The sequence below is a fragment of the Eurosta solidaginis genome, chromosome 2 (assembly GCF_040869045.1).
Source record: "Eurosta solidaginis isolate ZX-2024a chromosome 2, ASM4086904v1, whole genome shotgun sequence".
Taxonomy (NCBI): Eukaryota; Metazoa; Arthropoda; class Insecta; order Diptera; family Tephritidae; genus Eurosta; species Eurosta solidaginis.
Genome location: NC_090320.1, coordinates 252,161,071 through 252,187,495, shown reverse-complemented (window position 1 = coordinate 252,187,495; position 26,425 = coordinate 252,161,071). Strand labels below are relative to the sequence as shown.

Here is a 26,425-nt window from a genome sequence, read left to right as displayed (position 1 = left end):
TGATTATTTTGATATATGGAAGTCTATATCTATCTCGATTCCTTTATACTTGTACAACCAACCGTTATCCAATCAAAGTCAATATACTCTGTGAGCTCTGCTCAACTGAGTATAAAAAAAGTCATAATTGAAATGCATTATTGAAAGCCGAAAATTTGGCGCACATTCGCATTTAATATTTATTTTTATTATATGTGCAAACAAATAAATGATTTATATAAATGTTGTTAATCAAATTGCATATATATATATATATACCAGAGGCGTAGCTACCTTGGGTCACCCGGTGCGGAGGTTGGTGGTGTCACCCCATCGAAAGTACAAAGCAATAAATTGTATATGGTAAAGGTCATATATCATTTATTATTTATAATATTGAAAAAATAACAAAACAAAATAATAACTGAAACAGAAAAGGAATTGTTGTACAATTAAAATTTCTTCTTTCTAGTTTTGACAGCTGCAAACTCAGCAATTACTTTATCGAAATTTATATTTTGTATTGCCTCGTCTTCGATGGCTAGTATACCAATATTGCTAATCCGCGATAGGGTCATTGTTGCCCCCAAACAGTTTTTTTTAATAATTTTAATTTACTGAAGCTTCTCTCACATGAAGCTACGGACACGCAAACTATCATGAACAATTTCAGTGCAATCAGAAGATTTGGAAGAGATTCTGTAAAATGCCATTCTACAATAAACTTTAAAAAATCTAGAGACACCCACTCAGTAACCGTAACGTTAGCGGGTTTTAAATGTCTTCACAGTTTTGGTATCTCCAAAACTAATTCGGTTTCTGAGACTTCATCATAAAAATCAGTAAATTTAGATGTAGCTAATTTCAGTTCTTCAGTATTCGCCAAAAGCAAAGCATTAATTTGTACGATCTCGAACAATGAAGCTACATCTTGAAGAAACAATTTAACAATTCACGCCAACCAAACACAACACACTTCACGAAACAAATGATAAATGTTGCAATTGAGACGTCAAAGATCGCGAGTTTGGGACGGCGAATCCCCCAAGAGAGCGTGAGACTCTTTTTCGGAAATCCCCGAATTATGCATAGAGCTGAGCTAGTGGGGGAATCCTAGAAAAAGAAATTTTTGTGCTAGCGATTTTGTTTTTTTGTTTGTGCATTGTTCTTAAAGTTGAGAGACCACGTGGGTGTCACCCCAAAAAAGGTGACACCCGGTGCGGCCCGCCCACTTCGCCCACCACCTTTGCTGCGCCAATGATATATATATACATATTGATAAACGAGCTGGCCAAGTATTATTGCGAAAAATGCAATCGAGTGCAATATTCAATATCTATTTAAATCAAATTATCTAAAATTTTTTCACTTCTCTTTTTTCTCAGCTCTCAAGAATTTTCTCATTCCTTTTGAACTTTTTACACTACATTCCTAGGCCAATATATATGAACATATGTATGTATTAATATGTATGCGTATAAATTACAATTTCCTTTGCTATTGTCATGTTTTCTAATGTTAATAAAAGTCAGGTCATAAAATCTTGATTAGCACTTGAGCTACCACATTGTACGCACTTAAAGTTGCTAAAGAGCCACAAGCTTAAATACAATGTATGTATGTATAAAGTATGCTTTTGTAAACACCCACCAAAAAAACACAGCACCTTGGTGTAGTGGAGAACGTGTTTTGTTGCCATCAAAATGGTCAACATTTATTTTTTTTTTTTTTAACTTTCCAGAACGCTGTTACTCTTAAGCATTGGCTACCCGGATGGCTAGAGAAGTAAGAAGAGAAGTGCAACTTAAAATCCTCGCAAACTTATTAGATCCAGGGCGGCCTCCGGGGAAAGGGGTAGATTGCAGGTCTCACGTCCTGAAGACTCTCGACTTAAGGGATGGAACAACAAACATCAAAATAATTTAGACATTTTTTTTTTAAAACTCCTTGGCGATAGATTGGCAAGCCCTCAAAATGTATTTCTGCCGAGAAACCTCCAAGTACAATTCATCTTTTCGGAGTCGGTATAAAATTATTCGGTCTGTTAGTTTTTTGGAAACAATTAAAAGCAGTTCACTAAAGTTTAGAAGAGTAGGTTGGACTTAATCTTTTGCTAGGTATACTCCGCACTCCCAATAAAACTTCTATACACTTCCACTTTCATTCTCATTCACACTCCCACTATCACTAATCACTACGGACTCATTCACTCAATGTCATCATGGACCTACCAGTTCAACCCAACCCTATCACTACCACTCACAATCGCACACCATCTCTTACGCCAACTCCCAGTCCTACTCTTACTCGAAATTTAACTCACACTTCCATGCCTAAGCGAACTCTAAATTAGGTTAAGAGGGCAAAGAAAATGATAACGGGACTCCTCTTTCTCCTCGTCCTAACAGCTTCAGCAGGTGTACGCGCCACTGTTGGAGGATTCGCGTTATAGCGCAATGACCCGTTATAACACTCGTAATTACTCTCACTGCAGTCCAAACATGGCCATAAAGATCTTCGATGTTCTTCAGAATATAACACAGCGGTGGTTGTTGTTGCTGTTGTCGTTGCGATAAGGGCACTCGCCGAAGTTTTGGGGCAGTGTTATCGATGTTGAGAATACTTTTCCGGATACAGATCTGGTACGTTTAGGCAACAAGCACGATTGAAGTATAACCCGAATATCTTGAGAACGATTTAATTTGACCACATTGAACCTTCTGTGCCATCCTGCCGCCTCACCCCCTAGTTCCTTGAGAAGCTTGGGTCACCAGAGCCTCGGCTGCTGAAGATACAGAATTTATCATGGCTAGGTGAGGTTGATGAAAGATTGAAGCCCACCGTGAACCGATTGATTGGACCTTACCAGTGCGGCTTCAGACCTGGTAAATCTACCATCGATCAGATTTTCACAATGCGCCAAATGTTGGAAAACCCCTTGGAAAGAGAATCGACACACACCACCACTAAGTCGACTTTAAAGCCGCCTTCGACAGCACGAAAAGGAGCGGCCTATATGCCGCTATGTCTGAATTTGGTTTCCCCGCAAAACATGTACGGCTGTGCAAAATGACGTTGAGCAACACCATCAGCTCAGTCAGAATAGGCAAGGACCTCTCCGAGCCGTTCGAAACTAAACGAGGTTTCAGAGGGGATGGCCCCCTATTGTGCGCTTTCTTTAATTTGATGCCGGAGAAAATTATACTAGCTGCAGAACTTAACCGCTCTGGAACCAAACTCTTTAAAAACGTGCAATTACTGGTGTATGCTGATGACATTGATATCATCGGCCTAAACACCGGCGCTGTTAGTTCTGCTTACTCCAAACTGGAAAAAGAAGCGGTAAAGATGGGTTTGATGGTGAATGACGACAAAACGAAGTACCTGCAGTCATCGAGCAAAGAGTCAGCGCATACGGGCCTTGGCAACCACGCTACTGTTGGCAGCCACAACTTCGAAATAGGAAAAGCCTCCGTTTATTTGGGAACCAGCATCAGCACTAGCAACAACACCAGCTCTGAAATCTAGCGAAGAATAAATCTTGCCAATAAATGCTACTTTGGACTAGGTAGGTAACTGAAAAGTAAAGTCCTCTCTTGACGAACGAAAATCATACTCTACAAGTCACTTATCGTACCCGTCCTTCTATATGGGGCAGAAGCATTGACCATGACAACAGCAGATGAAGAAGCTTTGGGAGTGTTCGAGAGAAAAGTTCTTCGAAAGATGTATGGACCTCTACGCGTTGGCGATGGCGAGTACCGAAGAAGATTTAATGATGAGCTGTGCGAGCTATACGCAGGCATCCACATAGTCCAGCTAATTAAAATCCAGCGGCTGCGCTGGCTAGGCCATGTTATGCTAATGAAAGATGATGCTCCTGCCAAGAAAGTTTTTCCATCGGAACCCGCCTATGGAAATAGAAGTAGAGGGTGGCCCCACTCCGTTAGAAGGGCCAGGTGGAAAACTCCCTTGGTGTGACCAATTGGCGCCGGTTGGCGGAGCGAAGGAGAGACTGGCGCGCCTTGTTGAAAGACCATAACCCGGTTTATACGGTTAAGTGCCAATTAAGTAAGTAAGTAAGGTGAGGTTGGCATTTGGGTTGGATTAGCAATAAGCTGCGCTTTAAAAGCCCATGAAGCATTTGGGTATTTTAGTAGCCACTTGCGACAAGCATACCTAAAAAGAAAAAAAAAAATAAAAATAAATGTAAGGCGCGATAACCTCCGAATAGATTTAAGGCCGAGCTTCTCTTCCAATTTTCTCCTCTTGATCTTCCCTACAAATTGGGCGGACGGGACCTACATGTTTTATGCCGACTCCGAATGGCATCTGCAAGGCAGATTAGTTTTCACTTAGAGCTTTTAATGGCATAAATACACTCGGAGCGCTTGCCAAACACTGCGGAGGGGCGACCCCGCTTAGAAAAATTTTCTTCTAATTGAAAAACCTTATTTCTAAAATTTTGATGTTATTTTGCCCGGGGTGTGAACCCAGGGTATACGGTGTGGTAGGCGAAACACGCTACCATCACACCACGGTAGCCGCCGCATACCTGCCGCAGATATATTCTAAACCCCCTAACATGCTGGAGGTACCCACCGGTGGTCGTAAGGAGCTGCCCGCTGCTTATGTCCATTTTAAAATCCTTCGAAGATTAGTTCATCTACAAATTCATTCCCTTGGATCTGAGTATGCTCAGGGACCTAGCAAAAGAAGACTCGAGACTCGATACCTTGGCACGAAATCCGACTTTACCACGTTGGATTATAATGCTTTTGAGGGAGCCTGGCTCTTGAAAAAGATAGTTTCATTGGTTTCTGGTACCTTACTATTTTAAAGCAGGCTGGTAACTCTCTCTGTGGCATATAGCTCCGCCTGGTAGACACTGCATGAATCTAAAAGTCGGTATAACTGACTTAGCAGCAGTTTCTTTAGGTATATTCCAGCTCCAGTTTCGACATCAACTTTCACACATAATTTTCTAACTTTGCAATATTAGCAATACACATTTCATAGTATAATTATTTGATAGGCTTATATAACAAAATGTTATTTTATAGCATATTCGCAAATGCTTTTTTGAGTTAACAAATATGCGTGCATATGTTTTACCTCGTTGCTCGTTAATCTACCACTACCATCGCGGCAAAAGAATCCTTAACAAAACAACCACAGTTTAAATTTAGATTATCACTGCATTAAAGCTTCATCGTTTCATGCATAAAAGCAAGCATTGCTGTCGCTTAATTCTTCATTTCTTATAATCGCTTACAACATTTTCTGTGAGTTTCCTATACTTCAGCATCTATTCAATCAAATTTCTGCGATGTATTTTGCTATAAGTAAAGATCCATGAATGTATCTATGTCATTCCCTAGTGACCTGAAATTGCTGCAGTGACAAGTGTTTTCTGTCAAGGGCCATCTCACTTCTCATCGCACTTGCATAAACGCCACCATAATCATTCATTCGGTAATATCAATGCTGCGTAGACAAGCGATTTCTCAACGCTGCACTCAAACTTCACATACAGATATATATAAACAATCAGGCTTAACGAGACCTGTGATGGGCGCACATTTGAGTTCATACCCAAAAGCTTTCGAAAGCTTGTTTAGTTATAATATTGGCGTTTAAGGAATACATTACAACTGCGTTACGTAATATCCCATAAGCTCGGAATCTCATGAAACTTTGAAATGTCCATTGTGGACAGGACCCACTCGGAAACAGGGAATCCCTACATCGACCCTCACTCAGAGGTCTGGTTGACGGATGGATCAAAATTCGATGACGGGAAAACGGGAGCTGGCATCTATGGGCCGAGCTTCAAGAAATCGAAACCAATGGTATGCTACCCCGCCATATTTCAGGCAGAAATCCCTGCAATAGAAGTATGTGGTAGAGAATCTCAGCGGAGAGGCCCAACATTGAAGAACATCTACATTATGTCTGACAGCCAAGCGGTCCTGCGTGCCATGCAATCCTACACAGTTACATCTAAGCTTATGGATGACTGCACTGAAGTCCTTAATGAACTGGTAGCCAAAAACATTATTTTCTTAGATGGATTCCCATCAGGGACATAAAGGTAATGAAAATGCAGATTACCTAGCAAAGCAGGGTGCTATGGCAGCATTCTATGGTCCAGAGCCCTTTTGTGGACTTTCAAAAGCGCACACCAAGGAAAGTATAAGTAACAGGGAAACTAAACAATTCAGACGTCGCTGAATTGACTGCCCAGGGCAAAGACAGGCCAAACTGTTCATACTTCCAGCAACCATATTATCAGACAAACTCATTTATCTAAGCAGAGAGGACCTAAGAACTCTCACTGGATACTATACGGGACATTGTGGTGTACGATGTCACCTAAGTAAGTTAAGTCTATCCGATAACCACATTTGTCGTTTCTGTGAGCTGGATGATGAAACGCTGGAACACATTATCTGCAAATGCGTCACTCTGGCTAGGTAGAGACTATCCCAACTAGGTGGTGGTACTCTTCATCCCTATGTGATATGGATTAAAAAGCCTGAAGAGGTACTTAGATACATCAAAAGCTTCCAGATGCAAAATTAGGCTGAAAGGTCTTGCACAATGGATCTGCACAAAGGGCGCAGGGTTTCCAGACCTAGTAATAGTAATAAAGTATAAAAAACTCAAATGTAAAAAAGTGTATGTATCAAAGCATTGAGGAAATCAAACAAAACGGTAGTACCTTTCTTTGAACTACGTCCGATCATAGAAAGTTGGAAAAGTCGTATTAAATGACATAACTCTGGCTTGAAATGCTGAAGCCTACTCATAACCCTGTTCAGACCAACAAAATAATGCTGTGGCGCAATAAAAGCTTGGCTTTCTTGAAAAAGCTACATATTTATGTGAGAAAGTTTGATACGATCGTTCTAGCTGGCAAATCTTTGAACCACCCTAAACTAGACACAAATGCGCATATCCTGCATTTACTCCGTTATATCATTGTTATTCGCCACTTATTGTCACTGCGGAATTGTTTGTTCGATTGTTCGAAGAGGTCGCTTTGTCGCCACTTTCATCAATTTCAACATTGCCAATCATCATCAGCATCAACAAAAAATGAATGCGTTGCATATCGTGTTGATGGAATTCATGTCGCAAACGTATGCTTTACTATCATCATAAAAATTGTTCATTTCATTTAGTTGCTTATATCGGAATGCAATTTGTATGTTCGCTAATTTATGTTGCCTCAAATGATATCAATTTTTATGTAGACTCTTTAAGAGAAAATAAGATTAATGTATTACATTCAAATGGAGCTTTTAATAAGCAAATACAAGGCTTATCTTGTTTCATAAAAAACTATTAAAGGGTGCAGCGACCTATGTATAGTTATAATGCCTGAGCCAATCACTTCGGCATGTGAGTCGACATATGCCTTGTACACTTATTTACTTAATTGGCGCTAAACCGTTTAAACGGTTATGGCTGTCCAACAAGGCGCGCCAGTAGCTCCTTCTCTCTCTGCCAAATGGCGCCAACTGGTCACACCTAGGGGCTTTAAATCATGTTCCACCCGGTTCTTCCATCGGAGTGGGGCCACCCTCTAAGCCGACTCATCTAAAGTTGTCATGGTCCATGCTTCTGCGCCATATAGCAGGACGGGTACGATAAGTAACTTGTAGAGTATGATTTCCGTTTGCCCAGAGAGGACATTACTTTTAAATTGCCTACCTAGTCCAAAGTAGCATTTATTGGCAAGAGTGGCTCCTCGCTGGATTTCAGAGCTGATGTTGTTGCTAGTGTTGGTGCTGGTTCCCAAATAAAGGAAGTATTTTACTATTTCCAAAATATGGCTGCCAACCGTAGCGTGGTTTCCAAGGCGCATATGCGCTGACTCTTTGCTCGATGACACCAGATACTTCGTTGTGTCCTCATTCACCTTCAAACCCATCTTTACCGCTTCTTTTTTCAGTTTAGAGTAAGCAGAACTAACGGCGCGGGTGTTTAGGCCGATGATATCAATGTCATCAGGATATGACAATAATTGCTTTAATAGAATATTGCTCAAGAGCCGTTAAGTTCTGCAGCTAGTATAATTTCTACAGCATCAAATTAAAGAAATCGCACGATAGGGGGTCACCCTGTCTGAAACCTCGTTTAGTTTCGAAAGGCTCGGAGAGGTCCTTCCTCATTCTGACTGAGCTGATGGTGTTGCTCAACATCATTTTGCACAGCCGTATAAGTTTTGCGAGGAAACCAAATTCAGACATAGCGGCATATAGGGAGCTGCTTTTCGTGCTGTCGAAGGCGGCTTTGAAATCGACGAAGAGGTGATGTGTGCCAATTCTTTTTTTACGGGATTTTCTAAGATTTGGCGCATTGTGAAAATCTGGTCGATGGTAGATTTGACAGGTCTGAAGCCGCACTGATAAGGTCCAATCAGTCGATTCACGGTGGGCTTCAATATTTCGCACAATACACTTGACAGGATCTTTTATACAATAGGCTGATACGAAGAAGGCTGATTCCACATAGTTGGTGCAGTTTGCAGTATTCCGCTTGTTGTGGACTGAGCATAGAACGTTTAGATTCCAATCGCCGCGCATGCACTCGTCCGCCCATATTTTGTGAAGAAGCTGATGCATGCGCCTTATCAACTCCCCGCAGCCGTATTTGAATAACTCCGCAAGCAATCTATCAGCGCCCGCTGCCACGTTGTTTTTCAATCTGGTCTTACTATTCTGACTTCGTCATAATCGGATGGGGGGGACATTTATTCCGTCATCATCGATTGCGGGATCGGGCTCGTCATCCCCGTGTGGTAAATCGTTGTCTCCATTTAGGAGGGCTGAGAAGTGTTCCCTCCATAATCTAAGTACTTTCTGGACATCAGTTACATGCCTTGTAGAGCTTATACAAAATCTATTCAATCGCAAAAAGATAACCACGGAGCTTGATAGGAATACGTTCCTTAGACTGATAAATATAAGCATCATACAAGGAGGTGTTTTCCTGCGCTGCTTTTGGTGGAGACCGTTAACCAACTTCTACTGCTTATATGTAGAAGTGAAGAGCAATAAGTTGTTTGCCAAAGCGGGCAATTTTTATGTTTTAATGTCGGGAGATTTCCCCAAAATATCTGAAATTTAATGAACACGGCATTGTCAGCAATATGTTGGTTAGGTTAAGTTAGGTGGTAGCTGCCCTGGTAAAGGTCAGATCAGTTCCTCCTCCTGCCATCCACTTCCTGCCACAAGGTACTTGCTACTCTGCAAGAAGTGTTTTCCGCTGAGCGGATCGCAGGTGGCAAGCGGAATGTTGTAATCCCTACAACCATATTCATCAGGTTCAATTGAACCGATGCGGGCTAAGTGATCCGAAGTCGCAGCAACTTCCACTTGGAATACGCTGCAGTGATCAGCCAACGTAAACTTGCGGCTTACATTTAGCTCTTGACAAAAGACCCCGCCTCCCCCAACCAACTTTCTTGTGTAAAGTGTCAAGATTATGTGTAGGTGTTACAACTTTTGATTAACAAAGTAGCTTATATCATTATAAAGAGAGGACTGTAGACTCATGATGGGTATTCTGACTGGACACTGCCTTCCGGCATCACATGCCTTTAAATTAGGCTTGGTCAGTGATAACAGATGTAGGAGATGTGGATTGGTGGAGGAAACTATCGAGCACGTTTTGTGCTTACGCTCTGCGTTTGCAAGGCTAAAACTCCAGCTATTAAGAGTGATACAGCTATTAGATCTAGGAGCATCAAGTGGCTTAAGTCCTAGAAAGCGTTTAGTATTTTACAAGAAGACGGATTTATTTTACAACATAGGTCCTGGTTTTTTATAGGGTTATTCAGTTTGGTCGTTAAAACAAACTTCTGGTAACACTACGGACTATGTCAGGTCTTCACGGACCGGCCAGCTCAACCTACCTACCTATGTTTCACGATCTAATCAAGAACTTGTCAATATTCCATTTGGTATTTGTTAGTGTTATTTAATATATGTATTAGTTAGTAATTTTATTCATCATCACTTTATCTTTCTCATTCCAATGCGTTCGCTCCAATATAATAAACTTTTTCATTTTCTTCATGTCATAACTTAAGACGATAGCAATTTACGTCTTAATTCTTGATTGACAAATATGATTTGATTCTCTATAAGTTCAGTAATACACATAAGTAAGAATGCGTGTATGTATGAATGTATTAACACCACTATTTCCGAGAACAAACATAAAATTTTTTATAACCAAATCAATTTTTTATGACTTAACCTAACAGCAATGAAATAATGTTCTTAAGACAGAGATGCGTAAGCGATGAATGTGCAAAAGCGCTTATGCAAGCTTTGCATCGCCCGTAATCTGAAAATGACCCAATTTCTATATTATAAGTAGTGGTTTTCTAAAACAGGTCTGCATTAAGCTCGACATTTTCATTACCCTTTCAACTCAGCTCGTATTTCCGTGAGGCTTATTGGAGAGATATTGATGGGAGAGGAATAAACTAGATGATTGATATAAATGGTGCTTATCTTGTTAAACCGAAGCGCTTAATATTGTTCTGCACTATTGCGAACGATATGTATGCTATATATGCTATATACAGCAATGAACGGAAAAATAGCAGTGGCAATTCTTATAAAATTTTTTCATATAATTTATTCCTTTTGATTTTCGATTATCCATGAATTTCGTAACTAGAACTAAACAAGCGAATCTCAAAACCGTTTTTTAGAAAAATTCGAAAATTCGAGAGTTTTACGAAAAATTTCAAAATTGGTATTTGATGCCTCAGACTTCTTCGATTGTGTAGTTTTGCAGCCCAATCAATATTAGTCTAGAAGTAAAAATTGATTGAACGATTGACTTAAAAAAAAAAAGAACTTAATTGTTGAAATACCATTACAATTGCCATAGCTATTTTCGTGCTCGCTACTGTTTCTGACCTTTTGCACGTTAGCAAGAAACATAAGAATTTTATGCATTGCAATGGATGATCAGTAATGGAAAATCATAGAAAAGAAATAGAAATGCAATAAATTTTTCCACAAAATCATCATAAAAAACGCGCTGTCAAATTTGATTTATTCCATACCTTTTCATTTACTGCCAAATAACTTAAGTCATAAATGTTTATGGAAATACAAACGTTCATGAGCACGTTTTGGAATACTTTTCGATGTATATTAGAATGACTGATTAGGTTTATTCGACTCAAAATTGTAGCTGTAACTAAAACTGGAGCCAAAAGCGGATTCGGACTCGTGGGGGAAAAGTGAACCGAAATCGAAGCTGAAAGTAAAACCGAAACAGATGGCGTAGTCTAAGCCAATATCGAAAGCGAAACTGAAAACATAAAGTCAAGATCAGTGCAGAAATCGAAACGGAAATCGAAACTGAAGCAAAATCGCCAAAAAGACAATGGAATCCAAAATTGTAACAGAAGCTGGAAGCCATAACCAAAGCTTATAACCGCATTCGTATCCTTAGCACAAAATGTGAACCAATTTGATATGAGCAGGTTGAAATTTCGAAGTCATCCAATCCCCTCCTTTCATGACGTACTTGGACCAGAGCCTCGTCTGCGAAGAGGCGCTTGCTTCGCTTAATGCCCAACATAAATTACTTCAAAACTTTTGAGGAATATAAATAAAGAAGAGACAGCGATAATGGTGACACAAGCGGGAAAGAATATTGTAACGAATTTAGGGAAATCCTGGTTATTTATGCACCCTCTGCTTACGTTCGAATCGCTAAACTTTTGAATAAATCACTACAATATACAGTATTTTATACTGGTCTTTATTTAGATTACTTTGGGAGTACTTCACAATTATACTTCACTTCAAAACTAATAGCGCGTTTAACTCAAACTGAATAATTATTACTCAGCTTGCTCTGCTTTTATAATCTCGGTTTCCTTGTTCACAAATTTTTCCTAAGGTCTAGTAATTTTGCGAACAGTTGTACCTCATGCTTGGTAATTGAGCTGTATGTGTGTGTATGTGTGAGTAACTACTTCGGCTGATGACTAAATGTGTGTGTGTGAGACGAGATATCTCACCTCTCGTCGCCTTCGATGTATGTATATGTATAAATGATGATTTAAGTGTTCATGTACACAAGTGTGGTTGCTTTATTTTTGTTGTGCACTTATTTAGTAGCAGCTTAGTGATGCTAATATTCGTCACAATATTATGCGTCTTGTGGTTATTCTGACCAGGAAAACAAGAGCAGCGTGACGGCAGTAAGCTTGGAGGAATGGAGTGACTGATGCACGTGGGAGAGCAGTTGAGAAGGATACGAGATATATACGAAAAAGGCCCTCTAAAACGGCAAGATAGTATTATGAATTGTACAGTGCTTGAGAGCCATAGGACGCATGAAATAGGACAGATCGCTGCATGAAGTTTTCTGTCAGCAATCCTCCGGTATATAGGAGGAAAAGTTCCTTGGAAGAAAAGTGAGGGCATCGGCTTATTTAGTGCAAAACGCATACTTCTAAGAGACAGAGATTGGGGAGGAAACTGCAGCTGTCCCAATATCGTGAGGAAAACTAGTTGATTTGCATCACTGAAGCAACACAAGATAGAAGAGGGAATTCGAAATGGCGATAGAATAGAGCGCGGCGCGCACTAAGTTGTTGATATGCCGGAATGGAGATGGCACATATACACCGGTTTACTCGAAGAAACGAAAGGAAGTTCATTGTTAATGAATCCCGAATTTAAGGAACCATTCTTTCCGTTACCCTTCTATTTAAATAAAGAAGAGATAATTTCTTTTATTTTAACTGGGTTTATTGTTGCCCTATTTGATTGAACTGATATTTTCTTCTTTTGGTTAAGAGGTATATTTTTTCAAAGACTGAGGTAAACTCGATCAATCCGGGGTCAAATAAAAGTTCCACTAAATCCCATTTAATAAGAATAAAATAACTTTGCGCTAAGAACGAAGAAATACACAAAGACGGCGTGAGATATTATGAGAGCAGCAGCTTTCCATACGAGGAGGGTCGAGAGGGTGAAGTAGTCTGGATTAGTAGTATTCGATGGACGCAGTAGTTTTAAGCGGGCGGAATCGCAGATTACTTCTACGGTGAGAAGGTCGGAAGCCGATCAACATTCGTAGCAATGGCGTTGTCAGCACAGCAATAGCATGGTGGTGATATGATAGCAAGCAGCAGTAACGGTGTGACGAACAGCGGCTGGAAGGCGACGGAGCGCATATTAGTAGCGGATACGGTGGACGGGAGATTGATAATTTGCCTTGCCGTAATAGCATTTAGGGTAGCTTCTTCTTAGCCAGCCAGACTTCGTAGAGCGATGAGGGTCAGTGCATTATTAAGACACAATGGTAGTTACTTTAACTAACACATGAGGGCTGAGAGAAAGAGATTGGATGGCCATAAAGCGGCTTTCCACCCTCACTTAGTTTGGACGTGGGCGAGCGTCATCCGGTGCCCTCTCAAATGCAAGGGTGGTTCGCGTCATGGCAGCTCTCCTTACACTCAGTTCGCTCAACATCGTCCACTCCGATATCGTACACTAATGCAAGATGTTGGGACTCCGTATACCCTCACTTCACTGGCTGGATCGCAGGCTGCGGGATGAAATTAACCCAAAGGCCCCGCTGCTCCGGAGCAGTAGAACCTGCTTGGCTGGAGCCAGTGCTAAGGAGAACGGGTGTGACAACCATAAGGTGGCAAATAGTTCACTCTTTGAACTTTTTTTTGCGTATGTGTTTTGATACTTTACAAATCGACCCCTTCTAATATTTATACTTCAAACTCTGACTTATCTGACAGCCATTCTTTCACACTCTCCATTAGCATACCATTTCTAACCTTTTTTATTAAAATAACTTTTTCCCTGTTTTCTATTATGTGCATTTTAGTGGAGCAAATTACAAACGACGTGTCAGCAATTGGATTGCATGCAACGACATGCTGAGGGACATAGCGATTTGTGGCATAAACAAGCCAGTATTTTGAACGAGAGTCATCAAAAGACTGATGCATGTAATACAGCAGCAAATGAGGTTATTTCAACTACAAATGGAGCAACAGGGTTAATAGTATCAAATCGCACACCACCAAAAACAACAACAAAGTTTATGACAACTGACAACCTGACATCAATAAATGGCACCACAATGACCTTAGAACCCCAAGTGACAACAACAACACCTATAAATAGTACGCAAATTGTTTGTGTTGTTGGTGATACAGTTACGCCTGTGCTAGTTCAAGGTATTCCCATGTCAATGAAAACAGTTAATTCTACATGTGTTAGTGATGGCAAAGCCCCTGCTATTGTGGCTAATGCAGAATGCATACAGGCAATTGAAGCAACAGCAACAATATTAACGGCATCAGCAACAACAGAAATAAAATCAACCACAATATACAACGGCAATGCTGGCAACACCAGCAGCAATACAAGTACAACGAGCAGTAGTGGTAGTGGTGGCGCTCAGGGTGGTGCTAGTAGAAAAATAATTACATCACCAACAACAACGTCAATACAAGAAACAAGTGGTAATATAACAACAACAGCGGCAACAACAGGAATGTGTGGTGGTATTGGCAATGTTAGTGCGACAGCAAAAGCAACAGCGGCTACAAAAGTGACAAAGCCAAATGATTGGGTTGTGATTCCGGTATTTGCGGATATTGTTAAATTGGCGCTAGCCGGACGTGAGGATTGCCTTCAGCGGTAAGCTCCAAAATTCACTCTCGTTCACATATCCGGTTTTAGCTTATGTACCCCATATACTAATATGACTTACCGTTGTTGACATTGACATAACTCAAATTGCATTTACATACAAATACACGTACAAATTTACATTCTATATAAGTCATCAACACACTCATATCCGCACACTGCGATTCAGTCAATAGTATGTATGTATATTTATTTATTAACATTTGTAGCATAGTTCAAGTCCATGTGTCCATGCTTATCACATTTCTTTGACAATAATTGTGGTATATCAATCATACGCCCTGTGGCACAAACGGATATGTAAGCCTTATTATGGAGATTGCTATGCAGATTTGAATTGAATTCATTTTGTGGACATTTCCTTGCAGGGAATTTGATTCGATATGAAATAAATGTGAAGGAAAACAGTGCAATGACTTCAAAAGGGAACGAAACACCCATACCTATACCACAAATCCCGAAAGCATTTTTTTTTTGTCTGGCTGAGCATATATTTTAACCTTGGTTCGGCTTGTTAGGCCTCGTCTCAGTTATGAGGCAGTGCCTTTGGACAATTTAATGGTCCACTACTTTACCTCATAATCTAAAGAAGCGCTGGCTTCCAATTATTTAGCGAATCGTGCGACTTTTACAAATGCACGAATAAATATAGTTTGATCTTAATTATATTCTCCGAATAGTCGAGCATCAAAGATGAATATACAGAATCCCACACATTTCGAAATGTGGAGTCAGCCTAGGTTTTTCTAAAGCAATGCATGGTCTACCTGTTCAGAAGGAAAGAAAAGTTTGGCCAATGGAATACAAAAATCTCTACTATCAACCAAGGTCAAAGTCAATGCTCAAAGCTCACAGCACAAATTTTAAAACTCGAATATTATAGCCAAAATCTCTATACTCAAAGCTCAAAAGTCAAAAATCAAACAAGTAAGGAAGGCTACGTTCGGGTGTAACCGAACATTACATACTCAGCTGCCAAATTACAGCTTGCCAAATCTTTAAATTACCTTCTTTTAAAAGTTGGTGGTGCCACGCCTATTGTCCACAATTTTTCTAATTTTATATTCTGCTCAATAAGGTCAACCCATCTACCAAGTTTCATTGCTTTGTCCGTCTTTGATAATAAATTATCGCTCTTTTTCGGTTTTTCGAAATTTTCGATATCAAAAAAGTGGGCGTGGTTATAGTCCGATTTCGTTCATTTTAAATAGCAATCTGTGATGAGTGCCCAGGAACTTACATACCAAATTTCATTAAGATACTTCAAAATTTATTCAAGTTATCATGTTTACGGGCATGACGGATATGGCTAAATGAATTTCCATTTTCGCCCACATCATTTTGATATATGGAAGTTTATATCTATCTCGATTAGTTTATGCCATTACGGGGTACTGTTATGCGAACAAAGAACAAAATTTATATACTTTGTGAGTTCTGCTCAGCTGAGTATAAAAATTAAAGCTCATAAATCAAATGTCAAATATCAAAGCTTAAAGCTCCAAATTCAGACGTGATAGCTGAAAAGTCAAACGTCGTAACTAATTGAGGGCTCATAGCTTAACTTATTTAATTGGCGCTTAACCGTTTATGGTAGTCCAAAAAGTGCGCCAGTCGCTTTCTTTCTAGTTTAACTGGCGCCAGTTTAGCACACCAAGGGAATTTATGTCGGAGGGGTGATCGCCCTCTTTCTTTGCTACTATAAGCGGGTTCCGCAAAAAAAACTTTCTTAGCCAGGCATTATGACCTTACATTGGCATAACATGACCTATACAACCTAGTCACCGCATTTAAATTCGTGAGGCCCTTAAATCTTTCTTAGAACTTTTCTCTTACTGGACTGCTCATTTCAACAAACTTGTATCCCATGTGTCAAAGTTTTGTTTCCGCCCGAACTGCGGGCATTTGCCCACGATATCAACCGGCTACGGGTTCATAATTTTTTAGTGACAATGCAAACGCTGTACGTAAGGTACCGCTTATCTAACAAGGCAATACCTATTCTGCTGACAAAGACACCTAGATAATGACTAAAAGTAACATCTTGGCTGTCACTTGCGAGAAATCCTGTCCGTTATTTAGGAATTAATCTGAATTTCAAAGGTTTTTAAGGGGAAAGAGATCAGATGGTTATTGGAGGGACGTGAGCGATTTTCCTGGCCTTCGGAATGCAATTAACTTCGACCATATTTCAAGAAATGGCGACATTGTCCCACTTAGAAGAAGGGGATGCAAAAGGAAGCCAGTCAGCTCATTGTATATTTTTGAGACACATCTGTCAGGTAACCCTATGTACCAGCATTAACCTGGGTCGATTTGTATGGACGAAAGTTAACCGATATCGCGCCATCGATTTTTCAATAGGATTTGGGCTCAGAAAAAAAAGGTCCGGTACGCATACCCGAAGGCGCGATATAGGTTAATAAATCGACCCAGTCTAACCAGCATATCTCGAGGAGATTTTCATGAGTCTATCCCACTTTGTTTTTCTTAAGTCAGGTTGCAGATTCCCAGCCATACAGGGGCCTCCAGCACCCAATCCGACAGTAGTATAATTCCCTTAGACTTGTTGAAAAGCCCCCTTTACGTAGCACTAAGATCACTGAGTGCATGTGAGTACCACGAAAGACTACCCCTACCTTCATGAGTATCAAATGAGCAGGAGTAGTGGAAAACACTATGACACTTCTGGGTAGACTTATCCACCACTGCATCCACAGCAGTTTTGGATTGCACCAATTTTTCTCCGTGTGCACCATTCAGAAAGTACTCTAGCTACCAAAATTAGAGTTTCCAGTTAATTCGTTGGATATCCTTCAAAGACAATTTTTGGGATGTCAAAAGCCTGGATAACTTTTTATTCTTCCTCATTTTATAGCGATAAAGGTACTACCCAAAATTAAGGAGAATGTTGTCAGTGATGATGATAGCTTTTACCGGATAGTGATCAGGTAATTTCTTTCAAATAGCATCATTAAGGTACTATACCAACCTTTCATAAAAAACTTGGAATCGCCAGAGCCTCAACTGTTAAGTGAGTAGAGTTCGCCACGGGTAGATGACTTCGTCAATAAGGTAGGTTGGTCGGTTGATTTCTTCGTCGCCCGAACACCAAAGATACAAGCTCACGGGGCGTGCCAGAGCTGGACATTCACACGGGTAGTGCGCGACTATTGCAATGCTTCCCAGGTAGGAGTGGCTATGAAATACTTCGGCAACGCCTTGGACGGTTCACGCATAGCAGCATGGTGGTCGTAGATGGGGGCCGTTCATTATTCAGGATCAAAAGCTCTTCCTTAATCATAGTACCAAAGAAGGGCCCAACGGCCGCCTTACATATTTGATTGATATCGCAACTATGAGTATGATGGCAGCTAATAGCATTGGTTTCAATCAGTGAACGTATGCCTTTATCAGTGACTAAAAATACCTCTCCTCAGCCATATTACATATTACATGCTGCTTTTAAATCATGCCGCAAACAGATTTATATAATTTTGACAACTCTCTCCTACACCGCCCCTTAGCCTCCGACTCGTCCTCCCAGCACACAGACATCTTCTGGCAACATGTTCTAGCAACGGCTTGGTTTCTCCTGAAAACCATCTGCTCAACGCTCGCCATAGAATTCTCTATCTTAAGAGCTTTCGAATTATTACCTGAATGGTTCGCGCTGCATTACCGCATTAACTCAAAAGTGCTATTGGGTTACGAAGATTCAGGAGACATATATGATTCCTTAGCTCAGCGAGAGCTGTTGTTGTATTAACTGTTAAAAACACTCCCCAAGAGTTTTGGGTTGAGTGTTATTGATGTTGATGGTCTTTTGCCGGCTAAAGATTCGGTACGTTCCGGTATCAAGCACCATTAAGGTACTAGGCCGACAATCTCATGAACGATTAATATGATCACATTAAACCTTCCATCGTTTATTTTTGACCATATTACTTTTCAACAGGGGAATGCTAAACAATAAACTCATTCACTCGCATTTCAGTACACAAAAACAAAAAAATTCCATGCCGCTTCTTAACTCCGCTGAATACTAAAACACTAGCAAATGAACACATGCCTCGCATACAATTCGGTAATAACATTAAGGCACTTCCTTTAAGTTGCTTTGCTGTAATGAAATAAAATATATGTTTATGCTCTTTAAATTAAACATGACTGCTATAACAAGGACTTCTGACCCTTTCGTCCATGAATACATACTTTTGATGGCGCATTAAAATGCCACCAGCACGCCATTCAACCAGCCAGCGAACCTAGCAACCAAACAAGCAACAGCGAAGCCTACTTACTTGAATGCTGCTGCGTACAGCCATGCTTCTACTTCTTCTTCTTCTTGTTTCTATTTGAATCCAATTTGAAGTGGCCAACAGGCGTCAGAAGCACAATCAATGCCACCCGCTGTCATTTAACTATACTCTGCGTGACTTAATGACAAACATTTCTTTCGTAAATAAATAAACATATATATTTACGTATATATTTATTTATGTGTAAATATTTATATTTTTTTCGGTACAATATTATTTCTATGTATTTTTACAAAAGTGCATTTACTTTACTTTCATTGCATGAAAAATACGTTGCATTAATACATATGGGCATAAAAGCTTGATATATCGCACACTAACTACAAAAGAGTCACAACTTAAAATTTTTCAAAATCGGTTTTTTTCTATAAACCAATTCACAGTACACACGTCTAACTGCCCCTTAAATTTCGTTGTCATTATTTTCTTCTTTAACTGGAATATTACCCTTATGCCAGTTTTGGTGCTGATTGCATCGCTAGCGCTTTACCAACTAAAGAGGTCTATTTTCAGTTATGTCAATGTGCTTAAGAACAAGTGAACAGTTTTTTTAAGCATAAAGTGTATTATTTTAAATTCTGACTATCTTGTTGCAAAAACTTTTAACTTTGTTGTGTATTAATTAAAATTGTGTCTTTTTATACGTAAATAGTGAGTAAAGTTGCTTGTATTTTTGTGAAATATGCCTTTTTTGGTGAAATAATTGTGAATGTACGAGTAGTATGTTTTCTTAGAAATAGTCATAATTCAAAACTGCTATATGTTTTGTCAGTAAACAAATAATAACAACAAAATTTCGTCAATTCATTTTATAATGAAGGTATCCTTCTTTGTAAAACTGGATTTCAGTATAACATTACGGACGTTTTCACACAAACCGTTTTTCTTCTCTCCTGAACATTTACATTTTTTCAAGTTGTGACTCTTTTGTAGTTAGTGTGCGATATATTTTGCCATTAAAGTATGCATGCCGTTATGTATGTATATGTGTGCGGTATGCATATGTATGCGTGTGTGCAAATAATGCACGCCAGTCTGTAGCACCACTTGTCATTGACCATTGACCATCAACAAAATCTACAAATTGCTTGTTGTTGCTATGCAAGCGGTGATATTTTTATGTGTGTAAGTACCTACCCTGCAAACAATTGTGTGATTAATCCCTAAGGAGAGCGGTCTGCGATTGATCTCTTTTGTACACATTGCGGTATAATTGGTCCCCTCTAGTCCCTTTAGGGTATATTTGGCATCAGTCAGTTTGAAATTTATGGAGCCAATTGACAAAAACAAACGGCAGCAAAATTAATAAAATAAAAAGATAAAATGTGATAGAGTAGAATTATTTAAGAAAAATGCGGAGCTCTATACCGAACCAAAATACTACGACCATATGTTCCATTATCGTAATATTTGTTTTTTTTATTATTATACAACACTAATACGAAAAAAAAATCAAGAATATTGTATCACAGTTTAAAAAATTATAAAATCCGTAAGAACAAAGAGGATCCGTCCGACAGTACCCGCAGGGGTACAAAGAGGATGCAACGAACTGTACCCGTAAGGGAATAATGGATAGTGGAAAAATATCTCTCCGACAATACCCGCAGCGGTACAAAGAGGGCGTGTCGACAGTTTCCAAAGTGGTACAAAGAGGAAGTGTCGAACAGTACAAACACGATCTGTTCGACAGTACCCGTAAGGGTATAAAAAAGATCAATCCGTTCAGGCATAAACAGGTACAATTAGTCTCTCCGTAGGATATGCTCAAACAAAAGAGATCACTCCAACCCATACAAAGAGATCAGAACTGGCTTTAGTCGCATATTCCTTTGCGACTCATACCGGATTCATCCAAGACTAATCCCAAGTTTTGCAGGGTATCAAAAAAATATTATGAGAAGTAATGAATGGTTGTAGCGCTGCTTGCATCGATAGCAGCTAGAGCTTATGTAAAAAACCTCGTCTACATGGTAACCAAAACTAACATCGAAACAAAAAGTCAGCGTGGAAATTCAACAGATTCTATGGACTGCAAAATGAATTGAAAATGAAAAGTATTCTCTGGATTAAAGCTAGGTTAGGTTAAGAGGGCTTGCATGGGAAATTCATACACTTCGACACGGAGATATTACTATCTCTTGTAAGTGCCTTCAGTGAGTGTCGTGTGTTGGAACATTAGTACAACCAGGTTACTCCGTATTAGTAGAAGTACAATATCCCTACCCACCTAACATCTGCCAGACTCTCAAAACTTGTTTGCAGTGCTGGATATCGGCAGAGAAAGTGACGAATCGAACCCTCTTCCTCCCCATCCTGGCTGCTCCCGCAGAGCTAGTTTTTGTAATGTGCCATCTGTGATGGCATCCGTATTTACTTTTACATCAGATTTGTTTAGCCTGAGAAGGAAACTATGCAAACATGGCCATAACCATAAGATCTAGCAATTGGTCTCTTAGTTGGTCCACAACAAGTTCGTTGCCCTAATCTCATATTCCTCAGTTTTGCTCAGGAGATAACCCAGCGAAACTTTTCGTCTCGCTCATGCTGATTTCGGAATATTTTCGGACGACGTCCGACTTTACTATGTTGGCTCCAATGCATTAGTCGACCTGGCTATCGAAAAAGTTCTCAACATTGGTGTCTGGGACCGTACTACACTGGACCATTCTGGCTGCTATCTTTATGATATATACCTCCTCTTGGAAGACACTATAATTGTCAATAAGTCGGTGTGAGTGATATAGTTCGTGCCATGTTATCCAATATAGTTGCATGTCTGTATTTTTTTGATTTCCACATGGCTTTGTTCCTCTTATCTCCTTCCAACAAACAAGAAGCTCATACATACTGCAAGTATTTTGGGAAATTCATGATAATCGTACATTTTCTGCTAACGTTCGTATCGCTGAACTGTCGAACTAATAACTCCAATATTCAGTATTGCCAAATGGTATTCATTTATACTACTTTGTGAGTAGTACTTCACAATCACAATTATACTTCACTAATAATAATATATATATAATAGCTTGTTTAAATCAAACTGATTGCTGATTCCTCAGCTTGTACTGCTATTATACTAAGGTCTAGACGTTACACGAACATGCCTTCTAGAACAGTGGTATCTCATGCTTTGTTTTTTAGATATATATGTACATGTATATCTGCAGTTTATGTTTTTCTTCTAGCTATATGCATGTGTATGTGCGAGTAACAACTTCTGCTCTTAGCTTTCGGCTGCATATATGTATGTGAAATATCTCTTCGCTTCGAGCTGATGGTTATGTGTGTGGTTTATTCTTCGTTGCCTTGTGCATAAGTGTGGCTTATTTCTTTTTTTTGTTATACTCAGTTGAGCAGAGCTCACAGAGTATATTAACTTTGATTGGATAACGGTTGGTTGTACAGGTATAAAGGAATCGAGATAGATATAGACTTCTATATATCAAAATCATCAGTATCGAAAAAAAATTTGATTGAGCCATGTCCGTCCGTCCGTCCGTCCGTCCGTCTGCCCGTTAACACGATATCTTGAGTAAATTTTGAGGTATCTTTATGAAATTTGGTATGTAGATTCCTGGGCACTCATCTCAGATCGCTATTTAAAATGAACGATATCGGACTATAACCACACCCACTTTTTCGATATCGAAAATTTCGAAAAACCGAAAAAATGCGATAATTCATTTCCAAAGGAGGTTAAAGCGATGAAACTTGGTAGATAGGTTGAAGTTATGACGCAGAATAGAAAATTAGTAAGATTTTGGACAACGGGCGTGGTACCGCCCACTTTTACAAGAAGGTAATTTAAAAGTTTTGCAAGCTGTAATTTGGCAGTCGTTGAAGACATCATGATGAAATTTGGCAGGAACGTTACCACTATTACTATATATGCACTAAATAAAAACTAGCAAAATTCGATGAAGAACACGCCCACTTTAAAAAAAATTTTTTAAAATTCAAATTTTAACAAAAAATTTAATATCTTTACTGTATATAAGTAAATTATGTCAACATTCAAATCCAGTAATTATATGATGCAACAAAATACAAAAATAAAATAAAATTTCAAAATGGGCGTGGCTTCGCCCATTTTCATTTAGTTTGTCTAGACTACTTTTAATGCCATAAGTCGAACAAAAATTTACCAATCCTTCTCAAATTTGTTAGGGGCATAGGTTCTATGACGGTAACTGTTCTCTGTGAAAATGGGCGAAATCGGTGAAGGCGGCGCCCAGTTTTTATACACAGTTCACCGTCTGTCCTTCCGCTCGGCCGTTAACACAATAACTTGAGCAAAAACCGATATATCTTTACTAAACTTAGCCCACGTACTTATCTGAACTCACTTTATCTTGGTATAAAAAATGGCCGAAATCCGACCATAACCACGCCCACTTTATCGATTTCGAAAATTACGAAAAATGAAAAAAATGCCATAATTCTATACCAAATACGAAAAAAGGGATGAAACATGGTAACTGGATTGGTTTATTGACGCAAAATATAACTTTGGAAAAAACTTTGTAAAATGGGTGTGACATCTACCATATTAAATAGAAGAAAATGAAAAAGTTCTACAAGGCGAAATCAACTGCCCTTGGAATCTTGGCAGGAATACTGTTAGTGGTATTGCATACATAAATAAATTAGCAGTACCCGACAGATGATTTTCTGGATCACCTGGTCCACATTTTGGTCGATATCGCGAGAAAGCCTTCACATATACATCTAAGGGCCACTCGCTTTTAAAACCCTCATTAATACCTTTAATTTGATATCCATATCGTACAAACACATTCTAGAGTCACCCCTGGCCCACCCTAATGGCGATATCTCGAAAAGGCGTCCACCTATAGACCTAATACCCACTCCCTCTTAAAATGCTCAGTAACACCTTTCGTTTGATACCCATTACGTACAAACATTCTAGAGTCACCCCTGGCCCACCCTAATGGCGATATCTCGAAAAGGCGTCCACCTATAGACCTAATGTCCACTCCCTCTTAAAATGCTCAGTAACACCTTTCGTTTGATACCCATATCGTACAAACATTCTAGAGTCACCCCTGGCCCACCCTAATGGCGATATCTCGAAAAGGCGTCCACCTAAAGACCTAATGCCCACTCCCTTTTAAAATGCTCAGTAATACCTTTCGTTTGATACCCATATCGTACAAACATTCTAGAGTTACCCCTGGCCCACCCTAATGGCCATATCTCGAAAAGGCGTCCACCTACAGACCTAATGCCCACTCCCTCTTAAAATGATCAGTAACACCTTTCGTTTGATACCCATATCGTACAAACATTCTAGAGTCACCCCTGGCCCACCCTAATGGCGATATATCGAAAAGGCGTCCACCTATAGACCTAATGCCCACTCCCTCTTAAAATGCTCAGTAACACCTTTCGTTTGATACCCATATCGTACAAACACATTCTAGAGTCACCCCCTGGCCCACCCTAATGACGATATCTCGAAAAGGCGTATACCTATAGACCTCATGCCCACTCCCTCTTAAAATGCTCAGTAACACCTTTCGTTTGATACCCATATCGTACAAACATTCTAGAGTCACCCTTGGTCCACCTTTATGGCGATATCTCGAAAAGGCGTCCACCTATAGAACTAAGGATTACTCCCTTTTAAAATACTCATTACCATCTTTCATTTGATACCCATATCATACAAACACATTCTAGAGTCACCCCTGGCCCACCCTAATGGCGACATTTCGAAAAGGCGTCCACCTATAGACCTAATGCCCACTCCCTCTTAAAATGCTCAGTAACACTTTTCGTTTGATACCCATATCGTACAAACATTCTAGAATCACCCCTGGCCCACCCTAATTTCGATACCTCGAAAAGGCGTCCACCTATAGACCTAATGCCCACTCCCTCTTAAAATGCTCAGTAACACCTTTCATTTGATTCCCATATCGTACAAACACATTCTAGAGACACCACTGGTCCACCTTTATGGCGATATCTCGAAACGGCGTCCACCTATGGAACTAGGGATCACTCCTTTTCAAAATACTCATTAACAGCTTTCATTTGATACCCATATCGAACAAACATATTCTAGAGTCACCCCTGGCCCACCCTAATGGCGATATCTCGAAAAGGCGTCCACCTATAGACCTAATGCCCATTCCCTTTTAAAATACTCATTACCACCTTTCATTTGATACCCATATCGTACAAACACATTCTAGAGTCACCCCTGGTCCACCTTAATGGCGATATCTCGAAAAGGCGTCACCGATAGACATAAGGCCCACTCCCTCTTAAAATGCTCAGTAACACCTTTCATTTGATACCCATATCGTACAAACAAATTCTAGAGTCAGCCCTGGTCCACCTTTATAGCGATATCCCTAAATGGCGTCCATCCATAGAACTATGGCCTACTCTCTCTTAAAATACTCTTTAATACCTTCCATTTGATACACATGTCATACAACCACATTCCAGGGTTACCCTATGTTCATTTTCCTACATGGTGATTTTCCTTACTTTGTCTCCATAGCTCTCAACTGAGTATGTAATGTTCGGTTACACCCGAACTTAGCCTTCCTTACTTGTTTTTATACTCCGTTGAGCAGAGCTCACAGAGTATATTAAGTTTGATTGGATAACGGTTGGTTGTACATATATAAAGGAATCGAGATAGATATAGACTTCCATATATCAAAATAATCAGGATCGAAAAAAAATTTGATTGAGCCATGTCCGTCCGTCCGTCCGTCCGTTAATACGGTAACTTGAGTAAATTTTGAGGTATCTTGATAAAATTTGGTATGTAGGTTCCTGAGCGCTCATCTGAGATCGCTATTTAAAATGAACGATATCGGGCTATAACCACGACCACTTTTTCGTTATCGAAAATTTCGAAAAACCGATAAAGTGCGATAATTCATTACAAAAGGCCGATACAGCGACGAAACTTGGTAGATGAGTTGAACATATGACGCAGAATAGAAAATTAGTAAAATTTTGGACAATGGGCGTGGCACCGCCCACTTTTAAAAGAAGGTAATTTAAAATTTTTGCAAGCTGTAATTTGGCAGTCGTTGAAGATATCATTATAAAATTTGGCACGAACGTTGTACGCTTAATAAAAATTGGCAAAATCGGAGAAGGACCACGCCCACTTTAAAAAAAAAAATTTTTTAAGTAAAATTTTAACAAAAAATTTAATATCTCTACAGTATATAAGTAAATTATGTCAACATTCAACTCCAGTAATGATATAGTGCAACAAAACACAAAAATAAAAGAAAGTTTCAAAATGGGCGTGGCTCCGCACTTTTTCAATTAATTTATCTAGGATACTTTTAATGCCATAAGTCGAACAAAAACTAACCAATCCTTTTGAAATTT

The 26,425-nt window shown here is 39.5% G+C and overlaps 1 protein-coding gene across 1 annotated transcript in view; it reads left to right on the top strand.

The window, feature by feature from the left end:
• LOC137241836 (uncharacterized) overlaps positions 1 to 26,425 on the top strand; it is a 514,945-nt gene that overhangs the window by 182,611 nt on the left and 305,909 nt on the right. The window contains exon 9 of the mRNA XM_067769217.1: positions 13,876 to 14,696. Coding sequence (XP_067625318.1) covers positions 13,876 to 14,696 — 821 coding nt within the window. The remainder of the gene's footprint in view (positions 1 to 13,875; positions 14,697 to 26,425) is intronic.